Below are 23321 nucleotides of genomic sequence, written 5' to 3'. Positions count from 1 at the left end.
CACTGTCGGCCCATGTTCATCTTGGCATCAGTGATGACTCCAAGATCCTTTTCTGCCTCTGCACTGCCGAGAAGGGAGTTCCCCAACTTGTAGGTATGGTGCTGGTTCTTCCTCCCCAGGTGCAGTACCCTGCACTTGTCAGCCTTTCCCTTCTCTCTCTCTTCTGTAGCTTTATTACATTTTTTCCCACCCCTGACTTTGAAATGAGACTTGGATGTAAGCCTACAGCCAGGGCCGTTCCCAAGGGAGGGTGTGAATCAGGGCGACTGCCCCGGGTCCCCCAAGTGGCCATGGTGACTCCACACTGCCGCTGGCTTCATGTCCAGCCACTTGGCACCCCCCTTCGCCCCCTGCTGAATCTGCCACCAGCTTCCTTGCATCCAGGGGTGGGGCCCTGCACAGGCTGATTTGTCCCAGGCCCTGCACCTTGCTCTGGTCATCTCTGCCTGCAGCCACCTTGCCTTGTCAGATCTGGCAGAATAAACGTGGCTGGCTGGTATGTTTGGAGACTCCCAAAGAAGATGTAAGTAGTGAGAGAGAATGGGTTGAGTAGCATAGTCAGAATGACTTTTCCCTCTGAGTCAGTACCGAGTCAGTCTCAGCACAATAAAGGACCTCCACAGTTTTACATCTGATGTTGCAAGGCACGCGAGTTGTATTGTGTAGCTGCCAACAGTTCCAGAGCTTGGTTTTTACCAGCAAATTGTTTAAGTCTGGTGTTTTGGCCAGACTCCAGTCCAGGTAGATTCATCCAAAAATTCCCACTGCTGTCCCAATTTATAGGAGTTATACTTCCCCCTCCTTTCCTAGAGCCATGTGCTTCATTTTGCCCCACCAAATGGCTGCATTTCATTGTTGACTCCATGATCCCTTCCTGTTTACTTCTTAGCCTAATCTTTGCATAGATCTCAGACTCTTGGATGGACTGTGAGAATGTACAATAGCATCTTCTGGCCTCTTTGCCGTGACATGTGGAAATAATTAAAGAGTGACTGCTTTTATGTCTTGATGAGTATATTCTTGATGCAAAATGCACCAGCAGGACAAGATACCAGGACTCTCTTGTCCTCTCGTCTAATTGTTAGCACTAGCTTCCTGTGGGGTGGCTGGTTGCAAGGATGAGTTTTAGGGATGTGAATGAACTGTGTTCAAGTTAAGTCGCTGAAACCTGAGCTGGCCTTGAAAACTCCTCTTGTGCAGAGCAGAGTTGTTTGAATCCTACCATCACTGTCTTTGAAGGGGTTTTGCCAGCTGGGTGGGAAGAGCTGTCTTGTGGAATGTTATTAGTGTCCTGAAAACCCTTTTGATTTATCAGCTGAGCAGACTTGGCCCAAACTGTAGTGGGATCTGGGAAGAGGAGTGTAACTGCTATATTGCTGCATCTGCTTTTAAATCCTTGTGCTGTCCCCGCTGTGTTTCTGATAGGTGGCATTTTGTTTTCAGGCTTGGCTTTTTGTTCTGAAAGAGGCCAGGAGACTGACTCGAATTGCTCCTGCCACACCCAGGGTATGTGAAGCTGACAGACTTGAGGCTGTTGATATTATGCAAGGTTTATGGGGGAGAGTTTGTTAAAGCTTGATTCAGTGTTCTCCACTGTGGATTTACCTGAACTGCTTGTCATGCTCTCTTTGCAGGGTCCTGCACTTCATTTGTTTTCAAGCTCTGATTTTGTTGTTTTTCTGCTGGGTGGTTGGTATCAGGAGTGGGGGAGGGTTTTTTTTCCAGAGCTTCTTTGTAATGGTTTCACATCATATGTGCTCATAATGCAGTAGTCAGGGACTTGGGAAGCTGTTACGATATTTGTTGCCTTATATTCTGTCTGTCACCTACAAGGAAGCCCAGCTTATTTCAGGTATGTTTTTTCAGTGAGAAGAGTAATCTGGCCTGGTGGTCATGCAGAATCTACTACTTGGTGGATGACCACTGCAGTAGATGGTATGTTTTGCATGACTGCCTGTCTAATCTTAGGTTAGTCTCTTCAGAAGAGATTTGAGGAGGGATTTTACAGGCTTTCTTTTTCAGTCTTGCTTGACATCAAGAGGTTTTTGAGCAGGTGACAATTGAGCTATCACTGTGTTGGGTAGAGCAGAATTGATGATCCAGTCAAATGTGACGAAGGTACAAGTGAGAACATTCCTTTAGAAAGGATCCTGGAAAGTGGAAGATTGGTTCATAATACAGAAAGAACCAAAACAAATTCTTCTTTTGTTCTGGGGTTTGTTGTGTGTGTGTGTGGTTTCTGAATGAGAACTACCTGCAAATCCCCTTATTGAGAGAGAGTGTACAGACATTTTGTATGGAGCTGCATTGTATTTTTTAGGATTTGGTGTCTGTTTTGTACTAGTGTAACACTCAAGTGTGGCAGTTGCTTTGTGGAATCTGTTCTCTGTCAGGATGCTGCCAAATCTCTGTAAGCAGCAGGCTGCATTCATTTGTGAAAGAAACGTGTGGCTTGGAACAGACTTTCATTTCAGTCAGGGTTGTTTAGAACCCAATCTTTCTTCTATTCTCCATGAAACTTACTCCTAGAAAGTTTTCTACCCTTATGCCAACATGTGAATAACTAAGAAGGGCTAGAATGGGAGATGTGGGGCTGGTGTTGGAGTGGTGTATGGCCATGTCATTTGGGGAATGAATCTGTCCCTTGGAAGAAGTCTGGCAAGTCAGCTTGCTCTTAGGCTATCTGGTTCTGCTCACTGGACCTCAGTAAAGTTTGGAGGTTCCTCCTCACTGAGCCTCCTCTGGCACACAGTCTCCAGCCATGCTTGGTGTAAGGTTGATCACACCCTCCTTTATAAGCAAAGGCTTGACAATGCAGATCTCGAAGTTCCTAATGACTAGAGGAGCAGGGCTGGGTTTTATCTAAAGTGATAACTGCTTCTTTGGAAACCGGTGGACTGGTTGTGCTGCATTGTGCAGACTGTGCCGAGAGTCTGCAATGCCTGCTGTTTCTTCATCCTGCAGCCCAGTCAGTTGCTCTTTTACGCTCCTGTTTTGACAGCTGTCCCACTTCACTTCTGATTACAAGAGCACTGCAAGGAAGCCAAGCATTATGCCTCATTCGGGTCAGTATTAGGACTTAAGTTTTGTATGCTCAGGTCAGATGTTGTAGTCTCTATATCTGTACATCAAATTTGACATGATCTGTCCCAATGATATGGCTAGAATATATTTCAGTTCAGTCAAACTGAGTAAACATTTGCTGCAGCAGGTGTTCTCCTGCCCTGATTGTTTTTTAAGCAGTGATTTGTTTCTGGAGGAAGTCCTGGAGTTGAGTCTTGCCTGTGTGTGGGAGATGGATTACTCTTTTTCACGTGGCCCTGTTTAGTATGTGACTACAGAAGTAATTTTAAGAGCCAAAGATTCTCAAGGGGCACATGGCCTTTGCAATTAGTTGGCCCCTGTAAGTAGATGGAGTGTGCTGCATCCCTTCCAGCTAATGATCTCCCCTGCTTTTTTCCTCAGTTTCTTGAGCAGTTCCGAAGGGGAAGAGAGGATGACTGCAGTGGATGCACTGTCGGACAGTACCGAAGTTGTTGAGATGGAGGATGTGCCTTCCCAGTTCCAGGTGCAGAAGCATTCGTGGGATGGCCTGCGTGACATTATTCATGGCAGCAGGAAGTATTCGGGCATGATTGTGAACAAGGCTCCCCATGATTTCCAGTTTGTCCGGAAAACTGAAGAATCCAGCCCACATTCTCATCGGCTGTATTACCTAGGTAAGTCTGGCTTCAGCTATCCCTCTGTCTTGTTCAGTCTGGTTTCATGTTGCTCAGTATTTGTGTGTCTATCACCCAGATAATTGTGGCTGGCCAGTCCCCTTCTTTGTCCTGGAGCAGCTTGGCTCTAAGAGGGGGTGATGGTCTTGGGTTTAGAGTACTTGACTGGGACTCAGTGCATCTAGAAGTAGTTTCTAGCTCTGCTGTGAACTTCCTGTCCAGAGCTGGACAAGCATTTCAGTTCCTCATACTTACTCTCACCTACATTTTCTCTGTCTATTTTGACTGGAAGCTGTTCAAGTCAGGGACTTCCTTATTTATTTATGCCCAATGCTTGGCATAAGAGAGTTCTACTCTGGCCCTCTGTGTGCTGCTGTAATATACATAATCATAAGATCCTTCCCTTCATCTTTTAGGTGGACATGGCTCGGTCATGAGTCATGGCTATGGGGTGTTTGATTGACTGTCCAGTTGACTTTTCAGATTGCAAAAAACACTGAAACGATTGGGAGCAAACTCCATGCATTTCACTGATTTGAGGAGGTGATATCAGTTTATTTCGCAGAAACAGTAAATTGTTTTTCTCGCTGCTTCATGAGGTGGAAGGCATTGACATTGTGGGTGTGTTTCAGAGATGAGGCAATTGTAAAGTGCTTTTAGGAGGAGAATGAATCTGTTAAATAAGACTAAGGTATTAATAGTATTTTCCACTGAACTCTCTCTTGTTTTCGAAGATTTGGGAGAAGGTAGATCTTTGAGCTACACCAGTCTAGAGTTGCAGCTAATTTAGCAACAGTTAAATACAGTGGGTAGACTTTTAGAAAGGCTGGATAATGTTATGGTCAGTAACGTGTGCTCTATGCAGCCGGCTGTGCTGTCTTGCAATGATGCCACTTCTCTTTCAAGCATTGGGTGTTAGCCACTGCTGCCAGCATGATACTGGGTTTGATGGAAGAGTAGTCTGATCTCTCATGGCAGCTCAGGTGAACTGGTTTATTGTAGTCCCCAGCAAATTTTCATTGAGAAATACTAACAGAGCAGGCACCCTGCAAACAAAATTGAATAGATGTGTTAGAACAACAGATGGATTCCTTGTGGGAAGTGAAAACCACAAGGGCTTCCTTTTGTCCAGACATCAACACTGAATTGGCTTTGAGACCCCTGTGGTACTGGTGAAAGTGATGAAAGTTAGACACTTATCTAGATGACTGGCTTACAAGTTGTATTTGGTGTTAGCATTTTCCCATGGTGTGAACAATTTGCAGTCCATCTTCCTGTTGGAATCCAGCTGGGGCCCTGCAGTGAAATGACTGTGACAGTTCAAGTAGTTGGGCTTAGATGACGTAGTGCTGAACTTTGACATTTAACATTCGTTGTTCCTCAAGAAGTTTATGGAGCACAAGAGCATGTTGGATTGTTGGCCAGTTATTAATATGATGGCAAAATCTCTTATCTTTTTGAAGCCTTCTCACAGCACAGGATAAAAGCTTCTTACTTTCACAGCCTTAATGAGCAGGTGTTAAATTGACCACTTTATTACTGAATAAGGTATCATTAGAAAGCTTGGTTCTGGGCTACACAGCAGCATAACTATGGGTGGGCAAGAAGTGCACCTGGGCACCAAGTTAGGAGGGGCACTAGAATTGCCCCCCATCCCCTCAGAGTCTGCACCCTGTCCAAAACAATCCCCAGTTGCTGCTGCTTTAAAAGCAGCAAAGTCAGGGTGGGCACAGCATGCAGTGGCAGCAGCAGCTCAGCCAGGGACTTTTATGAGTTCCCAGCACGGGTTAGACTTGGTCTTGAACCTGTGCGTGCCCCACAGCCACTCTCCATCAGAGCTTGCTCCTGGCACCAGCTCAGCTTGTTATGTCTCTGAGGCTACAAGATGTCACTACTGATAGGCTTAAAGGGAGTCTATAAGTATTGTCCCCAGTCTGGCATAAGTGTTGCTTTAAGATTTAGCATGGATTTTGATGTGCATACGCTGAGGAGGGGAAGAGTACATTTCTGCTGTTTTTTCTTTGGACACATTTGTTATCAGAGCTGAGCAGTTCTATACATCACAGAAGGACCAAAGCTCGGGTTCTCAGATTTGTAGGCAGTTCTTTTGCAACTATCAATGATAGATAGTGCAGAGTCATCCTAGATGCTGCTAATGCAGTATAAGAACTTTAAGGGCACCTGGAGATTCACATGTTACTGCAGTCCCAGCCATTTAAAATGCATCTGTAGTCATATCTTGGTGTTCCTAACTACAGCCAGCTTGGACATCTTATATCATTCCCGAGGAAGGTCCCTGTAGGCTCTCATGTTGTGTCATGGCAGATGCTGCTTATATTAAACACCACATGCTCAGCACTTCAGTGTTTCTGTGTCTCTGAGGACTGTGTGCTCGCGTGTTGCTCTGCTTCTCGGGTGCTTATTAATATTTCAATTTTCATTTCGCTAAAGCGAGTGCAGCACCAGGTTAACAGGCTCAGAGGCTGCAGTAATACTTTCCTGTGTAGAACAGCTGCAGCATTGGCAGTAGCAGGGCAGGTGTCCCTCCCTGTTGTCCTGGGACAATATTGAGTCTTGATTGTAATAAGTTCCCATCTGGAAGGGTGCAAGGCAAATTTGTTGGCTCAGTGACACCACTGACGGAGCCAGCCCCAGGGCTAATGTTGCTGCTGGCATCTGGGCCAGCTCTGGTAACTTGTTTGACCTTGGCTGCTCACTGTGGTGGCTCTGCGCCTTTTTGTGAAGTAGCTGACGAGGCAGCATGGCTGGCACCACAGGTGCCACTCCAAAGAGGTCAAGGACTGATTGACATGGTTGTGTGCATAAGTTGTCCCTCCTCTTTTAGATTGAGGAGCAGGAGGCCCCCACTGCTATTACCCAGGCTGTGCCTCTGCCCACACAAGAGCCGGAAGGCATTATATCCCAATCGCAGACTGGCAGGGTTTGTTTGAACAGCCTGTTCTTTTAGCAAGACATTGTCATGCTGAGGAATGTTTGGAGGGTTCCACCCACTGAGTTGCATAGGTAAGGGCAGAAGCTCTCCAGAGAGAGTTCATCTAGAGAAATGGTTCTCAACCTTTTCAGACTCGAGGCCTCCATCAGAAAATGCCAGCTCTTCCACTCTTTTCTGTCTACAGAAAAAGAACAGAATAGTTCTTCTGTTGCAAAGAACACAAAAAGTCCAAAACAAGTTAGAATGTTTCTGACGCTGTGGATTCCTATTTGAGATCTCTGGGTTTATCGTGTGAATCGTGTTGGCACACCTACCTGCTTATGTTGTGTGGTAACTCATGGCATCCTTGAAAGGATGTCAAGGCACCCAGTTGAGAACCACTGAGCTAAGGTGTGAGCTGAGCAGCAGGTAAAGAAGCAGCCGAGGTGAACCAATACCTTGCCGAAGAAAGCTTTGCTTAATAAAGCTAAAGCGTTTTGGGTACTACCTAGTGAGTGGATTGTGGGGAGCAGGTTGGAAAAGGTGCCTGATTAATATCACCCAAAACATCTGGTTCTAAGTAGTTAATAAAATGGCCTTAATTATTACCTGTCTTGGGCACACCTAGCTCTGGTGAAATGCCCGCAGTGAACTGTTTTTTTGTTCTTCCAACAGGGATGCCATATGGTAGCCGGGAGAATTCCCTCCTCTACTCAGAGATTCCCAAAAAGGTACGGAAGGAGGCCCTGCTGCTCTTGTCATGGAAACAGATGCTGGATCACTTTCAGGTGAGAGGAGATGGAGGAGGTTCTGTGCCATGGTAGTCCTTGTGGAGGATGCCGGCTGATAGTCTGACACCGAAGAGACAGCTAATATGGTGTGTACCGCTCTTTTCAACTGTTGGAGTGCAGCAGCCTGGTTGTACCACACCAAGCAGAATGGGAGCAGGTGTATCAACTATAATATGGGATAGTGTTGGTCTGCCAGCCGTGGATCAGCTGGTGGTATCAGAATATGTTTGCCTGTACTCAGTGTTCTACCTCCAGTTAAGATGGGATGACAGATTGTCGCTCTGGGTTTCTTGCCTAGGCTCCCTACTTGGCCTCCCTCCCTCCCACTCCATTTGAATGTCTGTATTTAATAACTGCCTTTATAACAGGGATGCAGTAGGGCTCCAAGTGCTAGCTCTGTTGTATGCTTCCATTGCCAGTTTGTTTCAAGTAATTCATTCAGGAAGGGAAACACATGGTTGCCTGGTACTGGGCTGTAATTTATAATGAGAGGGTGTTGGGGGGTGGCAGGGCCTGGTAGGAGGGGGTCGCATTGGTCTTGCTTTCCTCTTTCCAAGGGTTCTGTTAAGCAGATTTAAGGGGCTTAGAATCATATATGGATCTCTGAGTGCCCTGGAAGCGAATGCAAGATTCCTGAAATAGTGATCATTTGCAGTGTCTGACATGGAAACTCTTTGTGAGAGGATGTAGGTGGTGTTAGGTTAATTGACTGCACCTGGTTTGCATAAATAGAGTAAGTGGCAGCTGTCTTGTGCTTAAGGTGGAAATGCCACTCAGTCTGTATATCCAAGCCTTTGGCTTTGATCTAGAAGAAAGCATTGTCTGGGAGAGGGGGGTGTATGGTTTTTAGAGTCCCACCTGTGTTTAAACATCAGTGGTCTGAGTTGCATTATAGGCTTGTTGGCTGCATTTAGCTGACGGGTCACGTTTCAGCCACTCATGGATTAGCCCATCTCATTAATAAAGCATTGCTGCCCCTTCAGACCTGCAAATTCTCTTTCTTTCATTCACTATCAGGCAACCCCTCACCACGGGATGTACTCTAGGGAAGAGGAACTGCTGAGGGAGCGCAAGCGTCTTGGGGTCTTTGGAATCACTTCATATGACTTCCACAGCGAGAGTGGCCTTTTCCTCTTTCAGGCCAGCAACAGCCTCTTTCACTGTCGAGATGGGGGCAAGAATGGCTTCATGGTGAGTCTGCTAACAACTGGGCATGGTTTGAGAGATGGCAGGCCAGCACAATGTTCTTATGGTGAATGATCACATGGTGGATACCTCTTGGGTTGGGTCCTGCCTCTGGCTTCCCATTGAGGCACGCTTTTGAGCCCTGGTTCCATCATGGGTCGGCTGGAACCATCTCTTGGGCCTTTGTTCAGCTCAGAGTTGAAAGCAGAGCTAGTACATAGCACGTGCCTTCTTATCACAGGTGTCTCCTATGAAGCCACTGGAGATCAAGACCCAATGCTCGGGACCTCGAATGGACCCCAAGATCTGCCCTGCTGACCCTGCCTTCTTTTCTTTCATCAATAACAATGACCTGTGGGTAGCGAATATTGAGACTGGAGAGGAGAGACGGATGACATACTGCCATAAAGGTACTCAGAGTTCCCTCTAACCATCAAGAGACGAGTCCTTTCTTCTTGCAAGATTCTGATCAGGAAGCTTTACTCCTGCATTGCTCTTCCTGATTCAACCCCAATTTTTCTCCCTTTACAGGCTTATCCAATGTTCTAGATGATCCCAAGTCAGCAGGAGTAGCCACATTTGTCATCCAGGAGGAGTTTGATCGTTTCACAGGCTACTGGTGGTGCCCCACAGGTTCGGTAGAAGGTCAGTGTTCCCTCTTAGCCTTAGAGAGATTAAACTGTGTCAGTAACTTACTGATTGCTTTTGAAGATCTGAGTTCCAGGTCATTTGCTTAGAGCTTATGAGCTGTAAACTAGTAGAATTTTCGTGTGAATACTTACCAGAAGTTGCAGGGCTTTAAGGGAAGTGTGTGTGGAGAATTGCTAGACCTACTACAGTAGTGCTCCGTCCTAGTGAAGAAAGGCAGTTGAGGATGTTAATGGCAAACCTACTGTGTCTGTTTCTAGGCTCAGAAGATTTAAAAACGCTGCGGATCTTGTATGAGGAAGTAGATGAGTCGGAGGTGGAGATAATTCATGTTCCTTCTCCTGCTCTGGAAGAGAGAAAAACAGACTCCTATCGATATCCCAGGACAGGTGAATGGGGTGCTGCAGAGCATCTGATGTTACTTCCAGCTTTTGTAGGCCAAAGCCGCAGCATCTGTCCTATCAGCTTTGCATTATTAATTTAGATGCTTACCAGGATATGAGAGAATCTCATAAATATTAAGGGTGATCTCAGTCTTTGAATGCACAGCTCACTGCAGAAAGAAATGGCCAAATCTGTCTTAACAAAGGGGACTATGGTTGAGTGGGAAGCTGTCCCTTCGGGCATAGCCCTGAATACACAGGGAATTTATATCTGCTTTGACAAGAAATGACTGTGCACACACCTGCCTGCACAGGCAGATATACTTCTCCATGCATTCACAACAGAAATCTCGGCATAGCCATTCACTAGATGTACATTCATGCACAGCTAGCAGCATTGAACTCTTCTCTTGTTATCTAAAAAATGTCTGTTGTGCAAGCTAGGGGGGGTGCCCAGATTGCTTGTCTTATCTGATCGTGGCATTCTCTCCTTGCTGCTTCCCTTCCAGGCAGCAAAAACCCCAAGATAACACTAAAGCTGGCAGAATTTCAAACAGACAGTCAGGGGAAGGTAAGTCATCTCTAGTCTCTGGAGAAGGAGGTTCAGGGGCGTAGCACGTGAAGGGTGACTGCTGCTGAAGCTGGGCAGATTGTGCAGTTGCTGTTGGCACTTTGAAAGCAAAAGACAAAAGTCTTTGTGCCTGACACCCCTCTCACTGCTCTTTCTATTGATCTTTTGATCAAGGAACATGAATTACTTTACCATACTGGGAAGATGTTATTCACCTCTTGGAGAAGTGAGGAGCAGGGCTTTGAGTGGGTGAACAGCACAGCAAGGGTAGAACCCAGATGCAGTCCTATGCTTGCATCCCCTGGGAGTGGATGCCAAAGCCATTATACTACAAGGATCTCAAGATACCCGCCTTGTTCTCTTCCCACCACAGAAGTAAAGCCCCGCGTCTGCAGTCCTGGTTCACTGATGCTGTTAGGCACTGCCTGCCACTTCCCCTGTTCCACCAAACTTCAGAGTAAAGTGGAACTTGCTGGTTTTATGTTCTTTCTTTTCTTGCAGATTGTATGTGCTCAGGACAAGGAGCTGGTGCAGCCCTTTGCCACGTTATTCCCTTCTGTGGAGTACATTGCACGTGCTGGATGGACCAGGGATGGCAAATAGTACGTAGGCTTTTTTTTACCAGGAGAACCCCACTATCCATCCAGTTAATTGATCTGTTGCAGCCATTTAATTTACTTTACAGTTTACTGTTATGGGCCAGGCTTAAACCCACAAAAACCATAAGTCTCTGTGGTGCTTGACTCACTTTGATAATCCTATTATCTTAGTCTATATTATAACTGACCAAATGGCAAAGAGAGTGGTGAACTTTGAGTTTTAAACCAAAACTGTGGCACTGTACACAATGTATGTCAAGTGTGCAATCCCAGAGAATTCATTTTTAATCCTGTTACCAGAGCAGTTGAGTATAGATACGTAGACAAAATTGTTGTGGTAAGAAATCGGGATAACTGTAAGCAGTTATATCACAGTACACTGTAATGCTTTGTCTTGTCTCTGGTGTATTTGGTGTTGGTCATGGTTGGAGGAAATTGAAAAACTCCTGTAATATACCCTGCCTTCTGTGCAGTTCTGTACAGAGAGAGGGTTTCTTTGGGAGCCTCTGTAGGTACTCTGTTTAGACCCGTGGTTTATCTTGGCAAAGCCATAACAGCTGGCTGTTAAGGATCAATGCATGAATCCTATTGTGGGAATTCTTAGCTTTTGGATAGATGGTGGGGGGAGCCTCTTCTGTTGGGGAATGCTAATTTTCCCGGAGAGTGCTTGGAGGATTTAGCAACACAACTCACTGCTTTTTCTTGACAGCGTATCCCAGTTTTGAAATTCAGGAAAACACTTAAGACCTCAGGAAGGAAAGGGTTGATTTATCTGCAAACAAGGACTGTGCAGTTTTCACTTGCCTTTCCCTGAACGCTCCAGCAAACATGGATGCTTCTACTTCCTGTGCTGGCTTATTTAAGTTTCAGGTAGTTACAGGACCCAAAAGAACATCTAAAAATAACTTTTCATGTGGTTCCAGTCATTTCAGAATAGCTGGACTTTCATAAATTTTGATTCAAAGGTTAACTTAGATTTTGGCTGTTTCAGTCCGGATCATGTTTGTTATGGCTAGTTAACAATATCTGTTTTTAGAAGATTTGATTTCTGTGACCAATCGGTAACTGGAGTATGAGGCTGCACTTTCCTCTGGCCCATTCTTTATCTTTGATTACTGCTGTCAGTGCCTTGGTGCTTGGTTTATATCACCTTATGCAAAGCCCCAAGATGCCTTTCAGGTGGTACATGGTGCTTGCACAAGGGCTCTGCTGGGCTAGTGGTGGGGTATTAATTCATGAAGCCCATGATGTGGTCATTATGGTATAGGGGGGTTGTTCCTTCAGGCAGGTGGTATCATTTCTACCACGTAAAATCTCTGCTGCTGCATATTTAGCCCTAAGTGTATCCAAGTCAAGCAGCAATCAACATGCCTCCCTGCAAGCCAGGAGGGCTGCAGTAGAGCTCCACTTTGGAGAGTCTCCCTTGCAAGAGCTGTGGTGTAGATGAAAGTAACTCCTTCTGTTTGCTCACTGCAGACTGCTGACTGGTTTGTTTTTTGGGGGTTTTTTTGCTTCAAGGCCTTGTTGTATTAGAAACACCACTTCCTTTTCCAAGGAGAAGAACACTGTCACGACCAGTTAAATGACATCTTGCTGATTGTGCTTCCTTGTAAACGGACACACTCACAGGTCTGGCAGGCGGCTCGCCTGCATGTTCTTTGCTTTGGAAGCCTTCTTCCTGCCTTCCAGTGGAGGGAAGGAGAGAGTGTTAGTTCTGTGGGGGCAGACTGTTTCACCTTTACTCACTCCTTCCTCTCACAGTGCCTGGGCCATGTTCCTAGATCGTCCTCAGCAGCGGCTCCAGCTAGTCCTCCTGCCTCCAGCGCTGTTCATCCCGGTACCAGAAAACGAGGAGCAGCGCACTGAATTTGCCAAAGCTGTGCCAGAAAATGTCCAACCCTTTGTGATATATGAAGAAACCACTGATGTGTGGATAAATGTAAGGGTGTAGGGCTGGGCCTAGTAGAGGCAAGCCTCCCAAGTTCCTCCCCATCTTCTTCAGTATGTGGGGCATGCGTCCAGCTCTGCTGCCCTTGCCCAGACTGGTTACCCTATCAGACTGATGGTGTGTCCATGCCCTTTGAAAATCTTTTCAGGTGTAAGACATTAGGTAGCCCACAAAGCCAACAATGTAGCAGTGAAGGACTTCCTCTGTTGCCAGTTCTAGTTTAGATAAGAAGAGACTGAAAGTTGCCATTTCTCCATGGGTTGGTAGCCACAGTGAAATGAGCTAGTGGGTCTGTTCCTTAACTGACACATCTCCATCCCTGGTTTCATTTGACATGGTACTAATGAACTTCTTGATGGGAGTCTTGGCAGAGAAACCAAGGATGGAGTAAGCTCTGGGGGTTGAACCATCCTTAACCTTAGACTTGGTTTGTTGCTCAGGATTTGGGGAGCTCATCAGTATGATGGAGGCCATGAGTAGTGTTAAAACAATGTCTGTTGTGGCATAAACAGGGTTGTAGGCCCCAGGGCTGTCAGGTGCCCCGTGAAGAGCCAACATGCTCAGCTCATCTGAGCTTTTGAATGGCTTGTCAGGCCCATGTTGTGCTAGGACACTACTTTTCCACCTGCACCCATTCACAGTGGTGCCAGGCTGGGTTGTGGGCTTGTATGGTATCTTGAGGGGCTTACCTTGCCACATGGGCATAGGGTTGTCCTCTGGTGACAATGGAAAGCCAAGGTCAGCCTTTCTCTACTGTGTTTTTATTTCCCTTCCTGTCTGAAGCTGCATGGCCATGCCTCTTTGCTCACAGTGTCCTTTTCTGTTGTCTGGTAGGTTCATGACATCTTTTATCCTTTTATCCAACCGGAGGGAGAGGAGGAGGAGCTGGTTTTTATCCGAGCCAATGAGTGCAAGACAGGCTTCTGTCACTTGTACAGAGTCATGGTCCTTCTAAAGCAGGGCAGCTACGATTGGACCCAGCCATACGTCCACAACGAAGGTTGGAGCAAACCTCCCTGTGTGGTTGTCTCATTTCAGAATGTTCCCTCTCCTCTTTGAATTGTTCTCTCAGAAATTAGCTAGATAAGGCTCTCATTCTTGCCCTTCCTCCTTGCTAGATGACTTCAAATGCCCTATCAAAGAGGAGATCGCCCTGACCAGTGGGGAGTGGGAGGTCTTGGCACGACATGGCTCAAAGGTACAGGTTATTCTTGCATTCTCTTGCCGTGCTCTGGTTTTACACTTGCTGCCCGCAAACCTGGCTTGCTCCTGTTGTTCCAGACGCCTGGGACCAGCTAGAACTACTTAAGCTTCATTTTGTTTCTAGCTTTTTTTTTTATTGCTGCCTTTGCTTTCCCCAGGAGCGCTGTAGCCTGGCATACAGCAAGCTGATTGTCTTTTTAATCAGGCGCCTTATTGCTCTTTCTGGGAAACCACGTGAATGAGTCCGACCATAAAACGGTACTAGAGGCTGAGATCCAACAGTAACAAATAGGCATTCTCTGAAAAGCTCAGGCTTGCCACTGGGTCGCAGCATTTTAACCCCAGGGTGCATTTGGGAATTAGGAATGTGCACTGGTGCTTGGAATGATCTGTTATCATCCAGCTGATCCCTCTGCAGAGCTCTTAGGAGGAGTTTGGCTGGCGAGCTTGATGTAATTGTGTTGGGAGGGGGTGGTAGCTGTTCCTAGCACAGTAGCCAAATAGGAGTTTTAAAGCCCTACTACTAGCTAGTCAAAGCCCATTCTGTTTTGCTTTAGGCTCAGGGCTACTTAATATCTAATCTTTGTGCATCCCAGACTGTTTCAATGAACAGAAGCCTTGTCTGTTCAGTCCCATTTAATCTGGATTGTCATTCCATTCTCTCTTTGAGGGCATCTAGTTTCACACATACAATTACTGCTGCCTTTCCTCACTCCACAGTTAACCTTCTGTCCCTCCCCAGGTGAATTCTTACAGTTCAGGCTGTTCTTTTTGGCCAGAGCATTGCCCTTTACACATTACAGCTGAAATCATGCTAGCAGCAATTATTTCAATTTCATTTGTTGCCCTGCAGGGTTCTGTCACAGTGTTCTTGACCAATTTAACTGGCTAGTCCCACGTGTCCCGTCCCCCCCCCCCTTCCTCCCCCTCCATAAAGAGTTGTGTTATCCAAATTGTCCTGTAGGTTCCAACCAGGCTGGGCTTGGAATAGCTTTCAATGTGTAGAAACCACTTTGGACGGAAAACAGTTTTGCTAACCTCTGCTAAAACTATATTTAAAATGGATATTTAATGCAGTTTTGGCCTCTCCACTGCTGAGCCAGGTAGCTTTTAGAAACTGCTTTGTCTGGAGCTTTGGTTCAGCAGAGCGCAGGTGTAGAAATGGCTGTAACGGGAACAGTCAGTCAGTTCTATCCCACCTATGAAGTTTGTAGGTTGCTGGAAAGAAACCTGTGCATCCTTGCTACCAGGGCAGCCATGCAGAAACATTGCTGGAAGCTCCTTCTCTTAAAAACATGGTTTTGAATATCCTTTTTCCTGGCTTCATGCTCTTTTAGCTTGTGAACATAGCGAGGCACCTAGAGAGCTGGCTGTCTTCTCCTCTGGCATTCCTCTAAGCTGGTCTCCATCCAGCCCTGCACAAGCGTTGTGTGCATGTCCACAGGCCCGGGGCACCAATCATTAATGCAACGAGCATTGTTCTGCTGTGGTCTATTTTATGGAGGCTGGCTTTTGCCTGATGCGTCAGTTTAAGTCAGGGAGGGAAGAGCAAGCTGTCACCTTTTGATTCCGAGTCCTCTGTCTTCTGTGCAGATCTGGGTGAATGAGGCAACAAAGCTGGTGTATTTCCAAGGCACAAAAGATACCCCCTTGGAGCACCATCTCTATGTGGTCGGCTATGAGTCTCCGAGCGAAATCGTACGGCTCACCACTCTAGGCTTCTCTCACAGCTGCTCAATGAGCCAGGTGAGTTTGCCTCAACCCTGTAATAACACGTGGACTGCATGTGACAACCATGCAGCCCGTGCTTAGTTTGTAACGGGAGCAAACTGATTCCTGCCCAGGCTTTCCTGAGGAGACTTCATAGGCACTATCAGCCAGTGCCAGCGTTCCTTGCAAATGCCTTGCTCTGTAGTTCCTGCTCTAACAGAGTAGCGTGATGGTACAGAAGGCGGTCCTGTTGTGGGGAGTGGGGGCTTGAGTAATTCGTCTTAGGAATGCAGGAGAATGATCGTCTTCTCTCCCACAGAACTTTGACATGTTCATCAGCCACTACAGCAGTGTCAGCACCCCGCCCTGTGTGCACGTTTACAAGATGAGTGGCCCCGATGAGGACCCACTTCACAAGCAGCCCAAGTTCTGGGCCAGCATGATGGAGGCAGCCAGTACGTCTCCTTTCACTCCTTCCCCCCACCCCCCTAATGCTCTGTCTAGGCAGGAGGGCAGTGCTGATGCAAACTGGAGAGGTGGAAGGGAGCCAGGCAAGGGCATTGGCTGGGAAGTGAATCTTCCTACCCACTGTTTGCCTCCGGGAGTAGATCTCTTTACTGGATAGCTCTGTACAGGAAGGGGTGTGGTATTGCTGGGGCCCAGGGGGACCTAATGCACTTCTTATGCTAGTTCCTTGCTCTCTGAGCAAGAGAAATTGTATGAGGATGCCAGATTAACCATGCCTGCAGGGTTTAGTAGATGTTTCTTCACAGAGGTGGTCTAGGGAAAGGCAGATGGATGGGGATTTAACGCCTCTTGCACTCAAGGAATGTGCGTAGCTTCTGCCACTTTGTGTAGCCATGATTTTGCAGACTTTGAAGGAGTATTTTTGGTTCCCAGCAGCTGCTGCATCCTGCTGGGAAGGCTTCTTCCTTCCACTTGCCTGCCAGGATCACACAGGATTGTGTGCACAGTTGGTGGCATTTGTCATTGGTGGTCTCTGCAGGCTGGTGAAACCCATTGCCATGTGTGGGCTGGGCCAGGTATCTCTTGGTGAGACAGACCCTAAGCTTCTTTTTGATAGGGTGTGCCCGACATCTTGGAAAAGGACATGGGCTCAACCGCAGGTTAAGAGGCATGTAGGATACAAGTTAAACCCATTGGCTCAGGTAGGATGATGAGCCTATTGTCTTAAACCTGTAGCTAGTGTCTGGACTGCTCTTCACAGGCTGCCCTCCAGACTACATGCCTCCAGAAATCTTTCATTTCCGGACCCAGTCAGACATTGAGCTCTACGGGATGGTCTACAAACCTCATGACGTCCAACCGGGAAAGAAGCATCCTACAGTCTTGTTCGTGTATGGAGGTCCTCAGGTAATAACCCGACTCAGCACTTTCCATCTCTTTCTTGAACTCCTTTCTTGCTTCTCTCCCATGTAAGGGAATTCTCCAGAGCTGCCTGGGAATTTGCCCTCTGATTAGAATTGGGAGTTGCAGATGATTTCACCTGCCCAGTCCAGTTGCTATGAGCCAAATAACTTTCTTTGCTAGTGGCTGTAGCCTAGCTCAGGCCTTGATAAACTCTGAGGGGTGGTGTAGAGCCTCATACACCAAGTAGTGACTGTTGACCCCTTGCAAAGATGGGGAGAAGATTTCAGAGGGCTGCTCACGTGATTTGTCTTTTCTCCTACTCTAGGTGCAATTAGTGAATAATTCCTTCAAAGGTATCAAGTACCTGCGGCTCAACACACTAGCATCCCTAGGCTATGCTGTGGTGGTAATCGATGGGAGGGGCTCCTGTCAGCGAGGACTCAAGTTTGAAGGGGCCCTTAAAAACCAAATGGTAACTCTGTTTACTGCATTATCTCTCCTCCTACAGTGGCCTCCCCCTTTTCACTCAGAAAATAAGCTGACTTGAGCTCTTCTTCCAGGGCCAGGTGGAGATTGAGGACCAGGTTGAAGGTTTACATTATGTAGCAGAGAAATACGGATTTGTTGACTTGACTCGGGTGGCCATCCACGGCTGGTCATACGGGGGCTTCCTCTCTCTCATGGGCCTTATCTGCAAGCCCAGTGTGTTCAAGGTGAGTGTGGCTGGGGAAGAATGGCATGCCAAGTGCCTCTGATGTTTAGGCGTGATGTTATGGGATGGCAAGCTCCAAGTGCTCCATGCCTGTAGCTGGCTTTTCCTATTTGCTGCCCTTGGATGTGGGCTACAGAGAAATGTGAAAGTTGCCCCCTTGGCTCAGGCATTGGCTGGTTTGATGGAACAGCTGCCTAGAATCAAGCAGGTTGTCAACATTGCACTTTTGCATTTAGCATCTGGTTGAGACCAGATTTGGGCTGGGACCCTGAGCTAGTGGGCTGTGAGCACCATCTGGAAGGAACAGCAGAGTTCTGAGCCAGCAGTGGAAAGCAACGTACAGATGAAGTCGCTATCAAGTTCTCTGGCTGCTGGTTACAGAGCACTGGCTTGTCCTGTGAGAGAGTGGCTGCCTTGGACCACAGCTTCTGTACAGGAAGGAGCACGGAGAATGGGGGATGTGCCCCAACCGTTCCTGCCCCTGACTCCTGGCTGAGAGTTGGCCTGGTGCATTTTGGCTGGGGAGAATGCCCCCTGGCAGGGGATGGGCTGTCATCAGCCTCAGTCCTGGAAAAGGACACGCCAAATGCACCTTCCCTGGGTTAGAGCTGCAGCCCTGTCACCAGGCTCCAGCTGCATGGGTGGGTGGACTGAGACCGGCTGCTGCTTTAGGGGATACGCTGCCTCACTGGCCCCTGCACTGCTGTGAATCGCATTACGGGGCTTTCGAGCCAGTAAAACCCACACAGCGTTAGAGGGTACGGTGCTTTCTCAGGCAACAATAAACTTTCTGAACAGATTCCCTGGTGCTTTCCCTAATAAAACCAGTCTCTGGTCAAGTTCCATCTGGGACCCTTACGTTTTCCCACAACTGAATTTCCCCAGTGGTTTCAGCAGTCCCTTTTGCTTCCTCAGCAACTGTTCTACTCCATAGGTGGCTGCTCCTTGGCAACAGATAAAGCAATTCCTATAAATATCCCCTAATTAACCTTTGCTCAGATTGTGTGCCTGTTGGGGCCAGTGTTCCCTCCACCTGGAAGGCACCTGACATAATGCGGGGGGTCAAAGTCTAGTGCTTGTGTAGCCCTTTGAGATTTGTGGGCCTGAAGAAGTGCTATTGCTGAATAGCTCTTCAGAGCAGAAGGGGTCCTTGTGCTCACTTAGACTGGTTTGTAGAACAGGCTGGAGTTTTCCCAGTGATGCCTGTAGCTCCTGGTTAAGGCAGCACCAGAGGGTGGTGCAGCACTGACTTCAGCTGCAGGAGCTGGGCTGCTCTGGAATGAGGAAGCACATGTTTACAGCTGTGGGTCTCTGACCTCCCCAGGAAGGATAAGGCAGTGTATTATAGCGCTGGGTCATTGAAACCCTCTCTCTGCCCCCCGCTCCGTATTTGTCTGCCAGATTGCCATAGCAGGTGCCCCCGTCACAGTCTGGATGGCGTATGACACCGGGTACACAGAACGGTACATGGATGTCCCAGAGAACAACCAGCAGGGTTACGAAGCCGGCTCTGTGGCACTGCATGTAGAAAAACTCCCCAATGAGTAAGTACCATGCAACGGGGTATTTGCTGCTGACTGCTGAGGGCTTGCTGTTTCTGATAAGCTTGCAGTAATCCCTCTTACCTTGGGTGCTCGTCCTTATCTCCTAAAGCTGACCTCTGTCCGCAGGTCATCAGCTGGCATTGGCCTGTGTGCACCTGGCCAGAGCAGAGCACATCTAACTGTCACTTGACTTTCTTCTGGGCTCAGCTGCTTCAAGGGAAGAGGAGCAGGGGGAAGCTGGGGTAGATTAGATAAAACCAGCTGGCTGGGGAAAGTCAGTTCACTGGCAGAAGCTTTAAGAAGATTGCTGTGGAGAGTGCTGAAACTTTGGGTGATCTTCTGCCCTAATTCACACTGTTTGACACTGCTGTCTGTGGTGGGCAAGGGCAGGGTGCTGTGACCCAGCTTGCTTCAGCTAAGGTGAGCCTGAGGTCAGCAATGCCATGCCCTGGGGTGGCGGAGGAGGACCTGTTTCCCTCCCACGTAGCTAGGTGCTGATGTGCTGGCTGGTGGCTCTGCTCAGGTCTCTGGCCAGGCTTTGCCCTCAGACTCATTCTCTCTCACCCCATCTCCAGGCCAAACCGCTTGCTGATACTCCATGGGTTTCTGGATGAAAATGTGCACTTTTTTCATACCAACTTCCTGGTCTCCCAGCTAATCCGGGCTGGAAAACCTTATCAGCTGCAGGTAAGAGGAACTGGAGTGAGGTCGGATGGTCCCTGTGCACCAGGAGGCAGTGGAATACCTTCTTCCTCCTCCTTTCTTCAAAGGGAAGTAGTATAAGAGCTCCCATGTCTGGAGAAGCAGAGGTGATTCCAGCCTAGCTTAATTTCAGCCAACTGCACAAATGTGACCAGAAGGTGGCACTCGATTGCTGCTCTACTGCTTTGCAGAACAGCGACAGTATACAAGTCTTTCCCACACAGTATTTCGCCCCTGCTGCCTGCCTTCTCCCCTTGCACTCTACGGTTATCAGTTGACTTGCCCAGGTGACCTCAAGCCATTTGGTGGCCTGCTCTGACATTTGACTAGCAGAAGACAGGGTGATATACTCCTTATAGATTAACTAAATAAGATCTGTAGAGAGAGCACAAGCTCTTGTGGGCTACAGCTCACTTCACCAGATGCTGTGAAAGGATGTGTTGACTAGCAGACATGTTGACATGTGCAGGGGGTGCCAGAGCGGATATATTGCATAGAACTCATTGGCTCCCCTAAAATACATTCAGCCGTATGGGGCCAGAGGCAAGTCCATGGGAGGAGCTATGGGGGTGACGCAGCCATTCCCAGCTAACGGCTATCTCTTTGCTTCCATGTAGATCTACCCCAACGAGAGACACAGTATTCGGTGCCCCGAGTCGGGCGAGCACTATGAAATCACGCTGCTGCACTTTCTACAAGAATACCTCTGAGAGCACGGGCCTCTGCAAACCGCTGGACACTGACAGCTCACCTCTGCCCCTGCTGCCACCTCCTCCTTCCCTCGACCGCCTTTGAAGCCAGAGCACAAGTTGCTGGGGGGCTACCCTGACCAAGGGCCGGGGGGAATACTGCTCCTGTTTCCTCTGGACAGTGTTGCCTTCCTACGCTTCCTAAGCTAGAGCTCTGCCTCTGCTCAGCTGCTCACCTTGACTCTGCCCTGGCTGTTAATGCTTTGTTTTGCTGCTACTCCCTCTCTGCTGGGAACCAGTGACAGGGGTCCAGCTCCAGAGGCTGAGGTGCATGTGCATCTCTCGCTCGCTCTCTCTCCTGTCTCCTTCCACTGCACCTCAGCAGGCCCCATGCTCTTACCTGCGAGAAGTCAGAGCCTGCATTGGAAATGGAAGAGCTGAATTGGCATGCTGCCTTAAGCCAGGAGGTCAAGAGGGGGAGAGGAGCAGCCGCCCTGAGTCCCACAGGAGTCGATTGCTGCTGCTGTTGCTTTGGAACGCGCAAAGGCTGGAGCCTGGGCAGCTCCGCAGAAGCATGTGACATGAGGCTTCCTTTTTTCCTTTGTTTTCCTTTTTCTTTTTAGTTTTTTTAAGTTAATTTTGCAGAGCAGAGGGGGGAAAGCAGCTGGGTTGGCGACAGTGTCCTCAGCCCCCTTACCCCAACTCGCTGCTCACGGGCAAACTGTGCCAACAGGTAGCATGGTAGCAGCTGGCTACACCCCAACTGGCATTCGCCTTCCCAGAAACTGCAGTAGCATCTGGGTTTTGCAACATGAGATGGATATTTATGCAAATATTCCCTCCTTCCCTCCCCACTCTGCCCCTCTCTTTGCTGTGTCCTACCCCCAGTGCACCCTTCCTCACCACCCTCTTGCCCCCAATGCCCTGAGCTTTCGGACATGCACTGAAATTGGCTGCGCTTCAGTTCTCTGCGGGTCAGTGACTGGTCTCCTCGCCCATCTACTTGGCAAACACTCGCTCTCTTCTGGTTTTTATTTACCTGGTCACCATGAACTGCAGTTTGGGGGTGGGGGGGGGGGCGTAGACACTTGCACCTCAGGGGAGCACCCACCCTTCTGCCCCCAAAGCCAAGGGTTTGTCAGGGGCAAAAATGAACAAGAGCAACCCACCCAAATGAACCACATCAACTTGCCCCGAGTATTTTAAGTGCGTATTATGAAAAGAAAATATTTTTATGGATTCTTATTCTTTTATAATTGAGTGTAAGATGTAGCGACTCATTAAAATATTGGAAACGGATGCCATGGCACTTGCATTGGTCTCCAGGGTCGCTGCGGTCACTCGCAGGGTTGGTGGCACAGCAGGCGATTCTTTCTTGTTGGGTGTTGACAACTACGTTATGCTTTTAATATTCCTCCAGAGAGGCCAGATCTAAGCAGCGGAAGCTTCAGGGTTTGGGAACTCCTGTCATGTTCCCGGATTGTCTGCTGACTATGTAGCCTTGGGGGTGTATGGATGTTGGCGTCCAATCTGTTCAGCAGCTGCAGCCAGCAGCCTGATTCTTCCAGGGGGTGCTGAGCCGCCAGCAGGTGGGAGTTTGGGGGCACTCAGTCACTGGAGTTCAGGGCACGTGGGCACCCAAATTTGGCACCTGAGGTCCTGACCCTGTAGTATGGTACAGAGCTGCTCTGTGCATGTGACTGCTGGGGCTGCCTGCATTTGTCATTTGTTCAAGGACAACAAGAAGTCCTTTTTTAAATGCACAGGGGGCAAAAAGAAGGTACTGGGTAACATGGGGCCCCTACGAGGTATGCTAGGAAATTTGGTTGTCGCACCAGACGACAAAGCTAACCTATTTAACGATTTCTTTGCCTCCATTTTCCTGAGCAGGGACCAGATCAGCCCCGCTTCAGGCCCCCAGGGCGTGCACCCAGGCCAAGGGTCAGGGAGGAACTAGTCAGGGAACTTGTGGAGGGTCTGAATATATTCAAATCAGCTGGTCCGGATGATCTCCACCCCTGAGTACTGAGGGAATTAGCTGTGGTCATTGCAGGACTCCTGGCACGGCTGTACGAGCCCTCGTGGTGCTCTGGTGTGGTGCCAGAGGACTAGAAGAGGGTCAATGTGGTTCCCATCTTCAAAAAAGGGAGGAAAGAGGACCTGGGGAACTATAGGCCAGTTAGTCTTACCTCGATCCTGGTTAAGCTTTTTGAGAAAATTATCCTGGCACATGTCCAGGAGGGGCCAGCAGGGGAGATCATGCTTAGGGGCAACCAACACAGGTTCATTGGTGGCGGGTCCTGTCAGACCAACCCGGTGGCCTTCTACGACCAGGTCACCAAATCCTTAGACGCAGGGGTAGCAGTGGACATCGTCTTCCTGGACTTTCGGAAGGCCTTCGACACTGTCTCTCACCCTGTTCTCATTACTGGGGGGTGTGGTGTCGACACCCGCACAGTCAGACGTGTCGCCAACCGGCTGGAGGGCCGCACCCCGAGAGGGTGGTGACGGGTCATGTTTGACCTGGAGGGAGGTGGGCAGTGGGGTCCCCCAGGGCTCGGTCCTCGGGCCCGCACTGTTCAACATCTTCATCAGTGACTTGGACGAGGGGGTA

General features: G+C 48.4%; 1 protein-coding gene across 2 annotated transcripts in view; it reads left to right on the top strand.

Moving 5' to 3' along the window:
- DPP9 (dipeptidyl peptidase 9) overlaps window positions 1–22006 on the top strand; it is a 23511-nt gene extending 1505 nt beyond the window's left edge. The window contains exons 2-21 of one of the 2 annotated variants that reach the window (XM_019550527.1): window positions 1444–1506; window positions 3466–3719; window positions 7327–7439; window positions 8460–8633; window positions 8869–9037; window positions 9159–9272; window positions 9536–9664; window positions 10168–10229; window positions 10731–10831; window positions 12590–12767; window positions 13611–13776; window positions 13895–13974; window positions 15573–15725; window positions 16009–16144; window positions 16918–17063; window positions 17386–17532; window positions 17621–17773; window positions 19174–19316; window positions 19892–20003; window positions 20636–22006. In XM_019550527.1, coding sequence (XP_019406072.1) covers window positions 3497–3719; window positions 7327–7439; window positions 8460–8633; window positions 8869–9037; window positions 9159–9272; window positions 9536–9664; window positions 10168–10229; window positions 10731–10831; window positions 12590–12767; window positions 13611–13776; window positions 13895–13974; window positions 15573–15725; window positions 16009–16144; window positions 16918–17063; window positions 17386–17532; window positions 17621–17773; window positions 19174–19316; window positions 19892–20003; window positions 20636–20728 — 2592 coding nt within the window. In that variant the 5' untranslated portion in view covers window positions 1444–1506; window positions 3466–3496 and the 3' untranslated portion in view covers window positions 20729–22006. The remainder of the gene's footprint in view (window positions 1–1443; window positions 1507–3465; window positions 3720–7326; window positions 7440–8459; window positions 8634–8868; window positions 9038–9158; window positions 9273–9535; window positions 9665–10167; window positions 10230–10730; window positions 10832–12589; window positions 12768–13610; window positions 13777–13894; window positions 13975–15572; window positions 15726–16008; window positions 16145–16917; window positions 17064–17385; window positions 17533–17620; window positions 17774–19173; window positions 19317–19891; window positions 20004–20635) is intronic. The other variant, XM_019550526.1, reaches the window with a different exon arrangement.
- The last annotated feature ends 1315 nt before the right edge of the window (window positions 22007–23321 follow it).

This window comes from Crocodylus porosus, unplaced genomic scaffold (assembly GCF_001723895.1).
Source record: "Crocodylus porosus isolate Cpor-Errol unplaced genomic scaffold, CroPor_comp1, whole genome shotgun sequence".
Taxonomy (NCBI): domain Eukaryota; kingdom Metazoa; phylum Chordata; order Crocodylia; family Crocodylidae; genus Crocodylus; species Crocodylus porosus.
The sequence above is the reverse complement of the archived record's forward strand: the minus strand, read 5'-3'. Positions and strand labels throughout refer to the sequence as shown.